This window comes from Phalaenopsis equestris, unplaced genomic scaffold, assembly GCF_001263595.1.
Source record: "Phalaenopsis equestris unplaced genomic scaffold, ASM126359v1 Scaffold235044, whole genome shotgun sequence".
Taxonomy (NCBI): Eukaryota; Viridiplantae; Streptophyta; class Magnoliopsida; order Asparagales; family Orchidaceae; genus Phalaenopsis; species Phalaenopsis equestris.
The window spans coordinates 69,214-82,821 of NW_018252935.1; the positions used below are offsets into that span (position 1 = coordinate 69,214).

Sequence of the window (13,608 nt, forward strand, 5' to 3'; positions counted from 1 at the left end):
CACACGTGCATGAACATGTGTGCCATCAATACACCAATACAGTCCTATATGAAATGGTAATAGTTTCATATTTAAAGGTTTTTCTTTTTACTCTTGATGCAAAAAAAAAAGAAAATAATAGATCTCCATATACCATGAAGTATGGCATACATCTAGGATCACAAGATATTTCTATAGGAATATTTTGAAAAGAAGGGACTTCATGCTTAATAACTCCGAAAGACACACTTTTCAATGCATTTAAACCAATAGAGAAATATCACATGCATGCCAACCTTTCAATTCATTGTGTTTTAAAATATACAGTGTTATGGCCAATACCTTCTTCAAAGTTATTCTAGAGGAGCAAACGAAACTATGACTATTGTACAGTTCATTCAACTATTAATAAAAATTACTAGTTTCATACGAAATATGTTAAAAAATCTACTTGGATGTCCTTAGGAAGTTCATTGACATATTTGTTCCCGATAAATGTTGACTTCATACATAACATGCGAGAGTAAAATATCACAATTTTTATAATAATAGTATGTTCATTTGTTGACATAAGTTTACCCATGACATGTGCTAGCATCAATAAATAACAATTTTGTCAAAAATAAATGATAACATGAAAATAGAATAAGAACAATTGTTCAGGTCCAAAAAAAAAGGCAAAATAAAATGTTCTAATTGGTTATTATGCTAAAATATCAAGAGCACTTCCCGCAAAATATAACTTGACAATAGTAATCAGATGCGATTTTCATAGAAGAATCATAATTAATGGGCCCTCCTTTCTGATTCCATCAACATGAAATCATCCCTCTTTACCGGATCTTCAATTAGCTTCAATGAGTACAAATACAAGGGCATATCTTCAAAAACTTCCGATATCCGGTTAAAGTATTTTTAATACATCAGGAGTAGATGAAGATTGTTGTGCATTAGTAGCGTCAAAAGTTAAATTCGTGCATGTTGTAACTAGCTCAGATATTTAGCTTCTAGGGCTAATTTTTTTTATACAACATGCCCATGTTTTTAAGTCTGGTGGTGATATTTAAATTCGATCAATCAGGTTATACCTGGGCTCTTTGGAACCTTGTAGAGTCTAATACTGTTCACCAGTCGCAACAACCCTACCAAATATAACATCTAACTTCTCCTTCAGCTTTGGTTCGATTCCACCAAAGTTAATTTTTTTAGAACTTGGCTCAACCTCTCATTCATATAATGAAAAGGAAAAAGTTATGTATAAAAAGTTTGAATGCTACGAAAAATTAAATATGCATATCTTAAAATAGATTTTATCTCTAATTTCTCCCTCTACCAATTTGTTGATACATCAATAGTGTTTTTTATTGCATCCCAAAGACAGTGGATCCTGTTTTCAACTTTTTCCTTAATTGTGAGCGATTCTACAGTGACCCTGTATACTTTACTCGATACTGTAAACTCCGGACTCAAATCCACTTTAATTCTCAATTATTTAAGGATATCCGAAGATGCATGAGAATAAATATACCTTTCTTCTTAAATATCTAACATACAAGCTTATTGTAGAATCACAAGCCAAATTTGGAGTACCACCATAGTTCATTTGACTCGCGCACAAAAAAGAGGGGCAAATAACCAAATTCAACCACAACAGAAGGGAGCTTTGCACTTTGAAAATCTCACATCATAATTCCATAAATCAACTACATAGGATAGTAATCTCGTATAAAGCTTTTCATTTTGAAAATCACATTGCACAAATGCCAAATAAAAAATAATAATAAAAAAAATTCCAAATCTTGTGCGAACAAATCAGAAGTGAAGATAATGGCAAGAGAATAGGAGTGTCAGAGAGATTAACAACGAGAAGAGGAGGGGCGAGATCGGCCGATAGGGCGTAAGAGCAGTAAAAGACGAGACAACCTAAGGCACGCGAGAAAAAACGCTGGGCGATTACGCAATGGCTAAAGAAAAACGGCGCAACTTTTTTTAATTCGTGAATGACGGAACGTGGGGGAGAAACCACATTCGGGTTTATATAGTAATTAGAAACAAGTTTTAAGTGAAATTTTAGAAAGGCATGAACCAAACACGAATGCCGTTTTCATATAAAACTGATTTTAAAAGCTCAATCAAACTAACAGTTTGTTTGGATCAAATAATGCAGACCTACTGAAAGCTCAACAAGAAAAATAAACTCACAAATAAAAAATAAAAGATTAAAAAAAAGAAGAAGCTTGCAACCAATTGACGCACTATTTAAAATCAAAAAGCCTAATTTCTTATCTTAGGAAGATTATGTAACAGAAAAAGGTCATTCAGATCCAAAACCCTTGACGACGTTAAGTAGCATCATAAGCCAACGGCATTACAATACACAGAGGCGTACATGCAGCATCTTATGCCAAAGAAAGAAACCACGAGAAATAGCTTCAGCCCGCATGGCCTGTTGTCATCACCTGGGTGCTCCTCCCAACTTACCTCGGCGGCGTTTAAATAATTTTTTCTTCGGAATAGGATGACTGCCATGATCTCGAGCTTTTGCAGAAGTTATCCTCGGCAGAGGAACCTTCGGTGCGGAGGAAGTAGAAGCAGGCATTGACATGAGCGGGGAAGCCGATACATGGAGCCTGTTAAAGTTTACTGAGGTTTGCCTGCCATAATTCGAAAACAGTGACTTCAAGTATCTACTGGGAGTGACCGCTCCAACTTTTCTTTCCCGACTCTGTATGTTCAAGTCAGTAGGCTCCCACATTGCTTCCTGAGGATCAATGGATTCATCTAAAGCTAATATGTGGGGGTGCCCATCATATGAGAGGATGCAAGCAATTGCATGCATGGAGGCTCCAAGTGCCGGCGGGAGAATTGCCCGTGGTTTCTTCACCTACAATTCCATACAAACAAAACTGGTTTCAGAGTTTAGAAAATATATAATATCACGAGTAACATGCAAATCATGTGGAGATTTAGAGAACTAAAAGATTTGCTTTATAAAGAAAAAAGAAGTATTTTCCTTTGTGAGATAATCAATTCAATAGATAAAAAGGATATCTAACCTTGAACAGCACAGCTTCTGCTAATCGCTCACGCAAGCAGTAAATCTGGGCAACATCAAGAGCAGTCCAAGAAAATTTTAACCATCTATCTATAACAATCGTGACAGCATTATCAGGAGATGACATGAGTTGGTTTTTATGCTGCTCTGATGATGCTTTCACATCCATATCTTCTTCCTCTCCACTTGACGTGTCTGAATCCTTCTCACCGTCCCCATATGTTTCACGTGCAGGAGCAACAGCCATCTCCACAGCAAGCAATAATAATGAATAAGGCGAAACAACAGAACTGTTCTTTATAAATAAGCCTCCATCCCCACGAGTTATCTCATCATAGACAATAATTGGACTGACAGCAGATTTTGCAAAAGACAATTTGAAATTGGAGGAATGAGGATGCAAAAAAACTTTAAAACCACTAGCAGTCTCCACAATTGCACTTTTATTATTTTTTTTCTGAGTGAGAAACCTTGCCACCATTGGATATGTTCCAGCCACGAGCACTGCTCTCAAGATACCTGGGTCTTGGGCATTTAAGCTACAGCCAGACATATCTTCAGGAATAAAGCCAGCCTTCATAAGTTCATTCTGAAGCTGTTTTCGCATGTTCTGTAACATATTCATGGTACTTAATGAAACAAAATACCTGGAGCAAAATTGTGATTCTTCACCGCTGTGCTTTGCATTCTTCCAACATTCAAATGCTGCTACAACAGCAAGTTGATCACTGTAACCACCATATAATGAAGCCAGCTCAACTTTGGCTGCACCTGCTTTCTTTTTCTCATCTGGATCCATTGGAAGAAGAAAGGGCTCTCTGTAGTCAGTGGCACAAGCTAGAGTTAAAGCTGGATCAAGACAATTCATCAAGATAGCAAACAGAAGCATCTTGCTTGTTGAAGGATGAACAGGAAGAGCACCAAGTTTTTCCCCGAGTTCTGTAAGCTGTTCATCCTCGGTTAAGGCTCCAATATCTTGAAGAACAATGACTGCATTTCTTATCGTCTCAATGACAGGAGGGTCCAAGGTTTTCTGAAGGAACTCAATTAAACTATAATTTGGATTAAGCAGTTTAACCTGCCATTAAAAAAAGCAATGAAATAAGCAAACTACTTAAAACATAAATAGAAGTTTGAGCAAGAACAATGGAAGGTGAACACAAACTTGCCTGCAAACACAATTCTTCAACTGGCATTCGTTTAATTTCTGGAACCTGGTAATCTGGCAAAGCAGCAGCACGGACTTTAGAATAGAGATGATAACAAATTCCCGGCTGGCAACGACCAGCACGCCCCTCCCGCTGCTTAGCACTAGCTTTTGAAATCCATGAAGCGTGGAATGTTGATACATTGCTGTAAGGATCATAGCTTTTCTCTTTCATTCGACCAGAGTCTATAACATAAACAACATCATCAATAGTAATTGCAGTCTCAGCAATATTCGTAGAAAGAATAATTTTTCGGACGCCTTGAGGAGGATGCTTGAAAACCTTCTTTTGCTCTACGATTGGAATCATGGAATGGAGAGAAAGTATCATGAACTTTGAGGAATCTTTAAAAAGCCCTGAAGCAAGTAGCCTTTCTCTAGTTTGATTGATATCAGCCCATCCAGCAAGAAACACTAAGATAGCCCCTTCACTAGAATCGGTACATATCCTTTTTAACAAACGCTCTATTAGAACCGTATCAATATTTTCAGGATTGATACTTGCTAGGTAGTTGTTCAGTAGGTCCTCCTCTTCGGCTGATTTGGACACATCTTTTTCCATGTGTCTTTCAATGATTTCACAGATCTGGAGCTGATTTTCTTGCCGAGCGCAATCCATGGCTGACTTTCCCTCATTGTTAGTCAAAGAGCAGTCGGCACCAAATGAAAGCATCATACAAACATCACCAACTCTACCTTTGCCAGAAAGCACCATCAATGGTGACACTCCAGTCAAAGAGTGTTGGTAGGAGAAAACTTGGGGGTTTTGCTGGGTTCTAATTATTTCCAGTAAAGGCTCCAATTCATCATTAAATAAAGCCAAATTAATTGACTCATCAAGGGCGGTCTTGTACTCTTCTGTTAATGGAACAACCTCCTCCACGCTACTAAGGGCAGCAGTAAATAAGTGATTCTCATCTGTTAATCTTAAAATAGATAGCACATCTTCCAAAAAATAAGTCTTCACCTAAATCAAAACTTTTACATTACAAATAAAGAATATTTATCAAGACAGGCCAAAATTACATTTAAGAAACTGATGTAAGTGATTCTTACAGGGTATGTAAATCCTGGAACCTGAATGACAGGACAGCCACTGAAGTATTGTGAAAATCGCTCCACATCAATCGTGGCGCTCATGAGAATCTATTAGCTTGAACAGAAAATATAAAGCAATCATCAATCCTAGAAAATTCTATAGAAATTTGGATCTAAAATGATTAGAATTAATTTATTCAGAACTAAAATTGGTAAAAGGTGTAATCAATGAAAAAGTTGCTGTACTGACCAAACGTAGATGAGGATAAGCAGGCAGCAAATCCCTGAAAAAAATAAAATGCAAGCAGAGAAAAGATTAATGAAATAAATATCTACTTACTCCTAGTTACTAATTCCTTATTATAATAATTCTAAAACGATCAAAATAACTGTTTTAAACAGAAAAAAAAATTGATTCAAGATATCATGACGCAAATTTGGTCAAGATGACTTTTTTAATCATTAGGTTTACTTTAAGATAAGTATAAAATACAAGTTGATCGATTAGCAATATATTTCACAGGTCTCAAAAAAATATAATGACTAAAATTTATCCAAATCAAGTTTGAATCAGAATATTCATACATAAATTTTCTCCTTTTTAAATTTCTAGTTAGTACTACAGCATGAATGTTCTCAACAATCTGCATGTGAATGGAAATAAATAGTTGCTTATGGTGGAGACCTTCAAGTTCTACCATACATACAAGGAATGATGAAATAAAAACATCAAAACCAAAATATTTGAGGTAGATGTTAGCAACTTTCAAACAGGGCATCAATTAAAATAAAAAAATAAATATTTGGTAGTAAAAAAATTTTAATGCTTCAATTAACCTTATAACAGAAGACAGTTCTAAAAAAACAAAACATAGTGCTAAGCCTACCACCCATCCTCGTAGGATTCACCTCATTCACGCGTTCTAATATTCTCAATCATAGTCATTCATTTATCCGTAAGTTAAATGGAAAGAGACATGCTATCATTTGTATATCCTAAACACTTTCAAGGCACGGAAAACTACTGTTTCCCATACTTGTGAAATCTATTATGCACCATACAAACATGCAAAGAGAATAAGAAATCATGTTGGTACGTTGTTCAAGCCAAAAAGGGCATTCACTTGAAGTGCCTGCAGCCTGAACTAAGGCAAAATTATAATATTTTGAGCTGCTTAGTTTCAAAAATACATCACCGGGAAAGATAAAAAGTGTCAAATGCAACACACGTAAAATCCTATTAGCACCTAAATTAATCCCAATATCGCTATTACCAAAAATAAATAAATAAATAAATAAATCAGTCAGAACAACAAATATATATATATATATGTATATATATATATACATACATATATATACATACATATATATATATATATATATATATATATATATATATATATATATATATACATATATTCGGAAGAGAAAGTAATAATAATATGAAGAATATCTTAGAATCATGGGGATAAATGTTCTATTTTTAGTGGCACAGAGATAGAAGTAGCTATTCGAGCAGGTTAAGAATACTGACAATAAATAATATTATAGCATGAAATATGGTTATCATTTGGGTCACTATCTCTAGAAATAAAGCTGAGTCTTATGAAACAGAAACTGTAACAAATAACGAATAATGAAGAGGCTTGGGGAAAACTTGTTCTATCACAATCTGCATGAAGCATTGTAAACAGAGAAAGATACAAACATCCCAAAAAATTGTATATCCAGAGGAGAGAGCATAATCAAGTACTTTCACAGAATCTAACCTGGTGTTAAATTTGTTATCTTCTTTTTAAAGCTTCGATTAATGATGAAAATTAGATATTGATCATGATTTAGAAAATTCATTAAATAAATTAGTTTGAATAAAAAATTTTAAAATTTTGAAAACAACTTTAAAATTTAATAGAATTAAAATAATTTAGGGAAACAATAAAAAACTTTAAAAAATGAAATGAGAGGTTATCATATATATATATATATATATATAGCATATATATATATATATGCTTCGCGTTATATATATGCTTCGCGTACTCAAATCAGTTGGTCGGGCATCTGCTTGTCAGTTGTAAGTTCCATTTGGTATGGGGTTCGATTCCCCTCGAGTGTTGGGGTGGTACTCGAATTCTTAGGCACATGAGAGATGGCCGAGACTCGAATAATAGCTTTTGTCCATTCCTTTACATATATATATATATAATAGTAACGTATTGTGAGTGGGCTCCTAGCCCCCGCTCACTAAAACCTTTGTATCATCTTTTTCATTAATGAAATTTCTATTTTGGCGGAAAAAAATATATAATAGTAAAATATTATTACTAAGTTTCTATTAATTAAACAAAATCAAATGATTTATAATATTATATTTGAATTGTACATATAAATTAATAATAATGATGATGATAACGATGATGATAAAAACAATAAACACGTTTCAATAAGATTACATTGGACATAGTTGACTTTAAAAATTTCAGCTCATGTTAGTAATTATAAATTTTGTTAGACAAAACGGAAGATTTACAATAAAAAGAAAATAAAGTATATTTAAATTGAAAATATGCATATCTTATTTTGGGTTTTATTTGTAGGAATAAATACAAGAGTTTGATATCGACGACATAGGTGAAATTGAAGAATAATAACTATAAATGTATTTTTTTAGTGAGTACACTTATTTCCAATATTATTGTAATACTATTTATTTTCTCTAAATCAAACATTTTAATTAGTATAGATATGCTCAAATAGATTGGCTTTGCATATTTACTCACGATTAATCTGCTGTATAGATGATATTGGTCATATATCAAATGCAGGTTATAGAGATCTAAGTATATTGAAATTTATTTCATATATTAAAAAACATTATAGAAAATTACTTAATGATATAGATATGAGAATAAAATAAATTATATAGTTTGCTTGCATGTGCATTTTTAATATGATGGAATTTACCCTGTGATTGGTACTAGTGGGGGAGACTACGGTATATGTGCACATAAATTGAAAAAAGTTAATGATATTGAAGTTAAATTAATGGGTACAATTTAGACAATGTTCTTGTGATGAAAGTTATATTAAAAGATATAGATAATATATAATATAGTTATTGAAATTAATTGAAACTTCCATACTGTCACACTTAAATGACTAAACAAATTGATACTAACCCAGTGAATCATAACTAACATACATATTAAATCTTTTATTCCTTTATATTACTATAACTTCTAAAATATGAGCATCTCATTAAGTTATTGGTATCAAATTAACATTTTCATGCTTAGACTTGTAATTAGAAGATGAGTGACTCGAGAATGAACATTTATAGAAGATGCATCAAAGCTAGAGAAAGATTATTATACTCATATTTATCTAATTGTTAGATTAATTTAATTGTTAATGACTCTATCAATTTATTAGTATTATAAACTGCTAGTGGTAGAAAGTATACTAAAAATTTTAAATTTCTCCATCTGACCATCTGTTTCAGTCATAAAAATTCTAAGTTATCAGGTCGTGTTGTGGCAAAAGAGATATCAAATAACAATATTTAGAATTATGTAATGCAATCATGATAAAAGAGTCAATACGATAATTATGAAAATTAATAATGATTATAAATTGAAAGTTAACTCTAATTAGGTAACTATTCAGTTCGGGTAAATGGATGCACCCAAAAATGTGGAAGAAGGAAATGTAATAGAAAATGAAGAATTACCAAAATTATCATTGTAAACACTAATATTCTTGCTAAATGATGTCGGAGATGATGCAAGTAATTCAAGACTCTAGATTGTAGTCTAGTGAGATTGATATTATGGTTGTGGACAAGTATTTGAAGATATTTCAATATCTACGACCATCATTGTTCAATGGAACAGAAGATACCAATTGAAAAAGAGAACTAGCTAAAGTGGATAGAAAAGATACTAGACAATATGGCTTGCCCGGATGAAAGGAGTGTACCACTGGCTACATTTATTCTGAATGAAAAGGCTAAAAGATGGTGGCGTAGGTATCCTCATTACATGCTTGGGAAAATACCAATTATGATGCTAAATTGAGAGGATTTTGTTAAACCTATTAGAGAGTGATTTGTGCCCCAATCTACATGAAGAAAAATGTAGAGCATGTTGATCATGTTGGTACAAGGAAAGAGGACAATCATACAGTACAAGCAAAGTTCACTACACTCACAATATATGCACAACTTATATTAACTAAAGAAAAGTATTATTGGTTCCTTTCTGGATTGAATGATTAAATCAAGTAAATGTTAGCCAATCTAACGTTAGTGGAGTGGGCAACGCGAGTGGAGATTGATTTTCAATTTACCCGGATGCATAGGTAAATGCAAAGAAAGAAGATTGTCAATTAAGGAGAACACATGATTCAATCAAAGAGAATCCGATAGAAAGACGTCTAAGTTTAGCTTGGGTGGATTTAGAAGCAACAAGACTCATAGTATGATAGAATCAAAAGCAAATGTGAAAAGAAGCATAAGTGTAAGAATGCTTTTGGGGCTCTAACATATGCCACTGACGTTATCAGCCTGGTCACATTACAAGATATTGAAAAAACTAGGCAAAAAACAATTCCCATGAACATAAATGAAGTGGATCACCTTCATAGAGGACTGCATGTGGCCAAAGGATAATAGTCAATTGATTCAACTCCAACTCAGTATGTCTGAGTTTAGTCCTTCACTCATAAGAAGTCTGAAAATCTTACTAACGTGGCTAATGATGCCGAAAAAGTATAATCCTTTTTTTTTTTTTTTTGCAAAAGCCCGAACGGGATTTTATAGAATAAGAGAAGGGAGGACAACAAAGTGGGTTAGGAAAAGTCTAGAAAGTATAATCTTTCCCCCAGTAGACAACGCACCCAAAAGCTCCAAAAGATAGTAACATGTATACCTAAGAAACAAATTAAAGAAAGAAACTGTAGCAAAATAAATTGAAAAGTAAGTAAAAGGAGAGAAATGTGGTATAACAAAATTTAAAATAATCAGCTGAAAGAGGCTATTCTCGTCAGGAGTAGCAGAACTGCAAAAACATGAGGATTAATAGAGCAGAAGATCCTCCCCCAAAGATAGACAGTGAAAACCTTTAGGGATGAAAGGAGACCATAAGCCATATCATGGTAAGCATCTGACATAAAGAGTCTCCCCTTAAAAGTATATTAAGCTCCATGGGAGACACTAAAACATTAGAGACACCAAAAAAACCACATTTAGCTAACCAATCCGCTGGTGCATTTCCCTCCATTTATATAAAATTTCATATGACCTGAAGGTCATGAGAAGCTATAAATTGTCAAATCATATCAAGAAAAATAATTAAATTCCAAGGAGGCTCTTATTTTCTAGTGATGAAATTCAAAAGAACAGAAGAATCTGATTCAATAAAAATTGTAAGCCAATTAAAAGTAACAGTAACACTTAGAGTCCAAAATATTGTCCAAACATCCGCTTCAGTAGAAGTTAAAGCCCAGACATGAGAAGAAAAATGGAAATGACCAAACGATTTCTGACTTAACGATTTCTGAAAATGACCACAGCACCGGCTGTGCAATTTTTCCAACTTCCATCAACATTAATTTTGGTTGTCAATATAATAAAGAACTGCCCAAACGATTTCTGAAAATGACCACAGCACCGGCTGTGCAATTTTTCCAACTTCCATCAACATTAATTTTGGTTGTCAATATAATAAAGATGGCTTCCAGCCTCCCCAGACAGAGATCTAGGCAGCAATCGTATCTGTTTACAAGCCTTTGCATGGTAGGCAAGAATGTAAGAAATAGTTGAGAGAAGGGAAGAACAAGAGAGCTCATGTTTCACATTATTTCTAGCACATCAAATAAACCACAAAGTTATATAAGGAGTGAGATGCATTGTTGTGTCCAATGAACCACAAGATTGCCAAGCAAGTAAGCAAACTTCCATATTATGCCAAGTAAAATTTTCAAACAGAAAATCCTTCCCAAACTGTCATATCTTCTTAGCAGAAAGACAAAAGAAATATAAATGTGAGGCACTTTCTTGGAAGCATTTACACAGACAACATTGTGAGGCCAACCGCAGACCTTTGAGTTTTAAGATGTCATCAAAAGACAAGAATTGTAAAAAACTCCTCCATAAAAAAAATAGATGGTGAGAGATATTTACGCCAGATTACATTGTGAGGCCAACCGCAGGCCTTTTAGTTTTAAGATGTCATCAAAATGCAAGAATTGTAAAAAACTCCTCCATAAAAAAACAGAAATAGATGGTGAGAGATATTTATGCTAGATTTCAGGACCCCATTTCCATTTATCAAAATGATACAACTTATTGTAATTCATTTTAGAGATGAAGACTTTTTGGCTTAATCGCCAGTGAGACTTGTCTTTAACATTATTGCATATAGGAATCATAAAGATTTGTGGGGCCGCATTACCTACCAATTCACGTAAAAGCGGCAAATTCCATTGTCCTTCAACAACAACATCAGAAACCGATATATGAGGATGAGAAGAGGTAAGAAAAGAGTTACCCAAGAAATCAGGCCCCCCAATTATCATGCCAAAGAAAATTTATCATCACCAATTTCCAAAAAAAATGAAATTATTAGCCTTACATCTTCCCTTTAAAATCGCTTTCCAGATTTTAGAATCACCAGTTTTCCATTGTACAGTAGAAGGATGGTTAACTAGGCAATATTTATGAAATAAAAATTCAGTCCAAAAAGAACTTCCTTCATGAAATTTAAACCAAAGTTTGAAGTTATTTATATCAACAAGGTGATTAAAACTTTTGAAACCAAGTCCACCAGAAGCCTTAGGTTTACAAACTTTATTATGCCAGCTAGCCCAGATTTTTTTGGAGGTATTACCCGCTGTTGACCTCATTTTTTAGGTCATTTCTTTTTCTAGGTTCCTAAGATCTAGCTCTAGGAGTTCCTATTGACCATCATAGAAAACTAGAAAAACTAGAATTGAGACCCAATTGAGACCCACCATTTTAGAAAATCCTAGCCAATTCTTATCTTCCTTTGATGTCTAGCATTTTTGGCACAAGACCATCGTCTTATGAACGAGTGGTTCTGGGATATTTTGCAAAGACTCAAGGGAAAAGTTCCTAATAGGACTTCAAGTCTTAGGAAAACATCGTCGCGAATTTTCCGTCACATACACACACCAAATACACAAAGTTCACAAAATTGCATGAAATCGGACTACAATTAAGCCCAGAGGAGGGGGCAAAACGCGAACTTCTCTGAACGACCTCCGACGACAAATTGGACTGCGCCAATGCGTCCGAGATATCAATTTTGGTAGGAAAGGACACCCATATTGCCATATTTTCGACACGAGAAAATTGACACGCAAATCGATGAATTCGTCAAAACGACTTTCAGTGGCGAAACAAACCTCGCCAACGCATCCGGAACTTCAAAATTTCCTAAAAATGATATCAATTTTGCTATGTTTTGATGCATGGGTAAAACACAAATTAAAATCTTATTTTTCCAAATATTAAATATTTTCTTTTATATAAGTATATATTAAACCTAAATCTTATTTAGGTTCTCACCCGCTCCCTTAAACAAACATTTTGGCCTCGCATTCGACTCAATCCCGCGGCATTCGTTTTCCTCTCCCTCGACCGAGAGCTGCTCGGGTGTGCCGTGCCCTTTGAGTAAAAAGAAGAGTTTTGAATTTCTAATGGTGGGGGTACCTTTTCTAATTTTCTAAGACTAGTCAATAGAAAAGGCCTATGGCTAGACCTAGGCTACTAAAGAAATTTCTAGACCTCAACCAAAAGTGAGGTCAACACCGACGCTTCTCTTCCTCGAGGCTGAACACTCTCCTCTTTATGGTGTCGTTTCATTTCTTCTTTGTGATTCGTTGGCTAGGGTGGCTGGTAGATTGCTTCTTCTCCTCTTCTTTGTCTAAAAAATAACTTCCTAAACTACTGTTAGTGGTTGTTGAAAAATTTTGTGAGAATTCTTCAGTGATTTAAGGGAGATTCGAATGCTTTTCTACCTCTATTCTTCATTCGATTATGGAGATTTCTTTTTTGTTTTCCCTGTTGGAGAGGAAGCTTTGTTCCTTTACTGTTTGAAGATCCCGGAGACTCGACTTTGTCGTACCGTAAGCTGGAAATCGTGAGGAATTTTCGTGGGTTGCTATTGGAGTGATTTTCTCAAGCCTACTTTACTCTTTCTTTGCTTTAAGTTTACAAAAAGGAAAAGGTATTATTCTTCCTATCTTCTATATTGCACTACTTCGGATGACATGGAATAGGGAAAACATAATTTTGTTTAGATAT

The 13,608-nt window shown here is 34.2% G+C and overlaps 1 protein-coding gene across 2 annotated transcripts in view; it reads right to left on the reverse strand.

Annotated features, from left to right (window-relative positions):
• Positions 1 to 2,237: 2,237 nt before the first annotated feature.
• LOC110039069 (DExH-box ATP-dependent RNA helicase DExH6-like) overlaps positions 2,238 to 13,608 on the reverse strand; it is a 104,888-nt gene continuing 93,517 nt past the window's right edge. For both annotated transcript variants that reach the window (XM_020744014.1, XM_020744016.1), the window contains 5 exons: positions 5,530 to 5,563; positions 5,298 to 5,387; positions 4,204 to 5,208; positions 3,036 to 4,112; positions 2,238 to 2,863 (listed from right to left, as the gene is read on the reverse strand). In XM_020744014.1, coding sequence (XP_020599673.1) covers positions 2,435 to 2,863; positions 3,036 to 4,112; positions 4,204 to 5,208; positions 5,298 to 5,387; positions 5,530 to 5,563 — 2,635 coding nt within the window. In that variant the 3' untranslated portion in view covers positions 2,238 to 2,434. The remainder of the gene's footprint in view (positions 2,864 to 3,035; positions 4,113 to 4,203; positions 5,209 to 5,297; positions 5,388 to 5,529; positions 5,564 to 13,608) is intronic.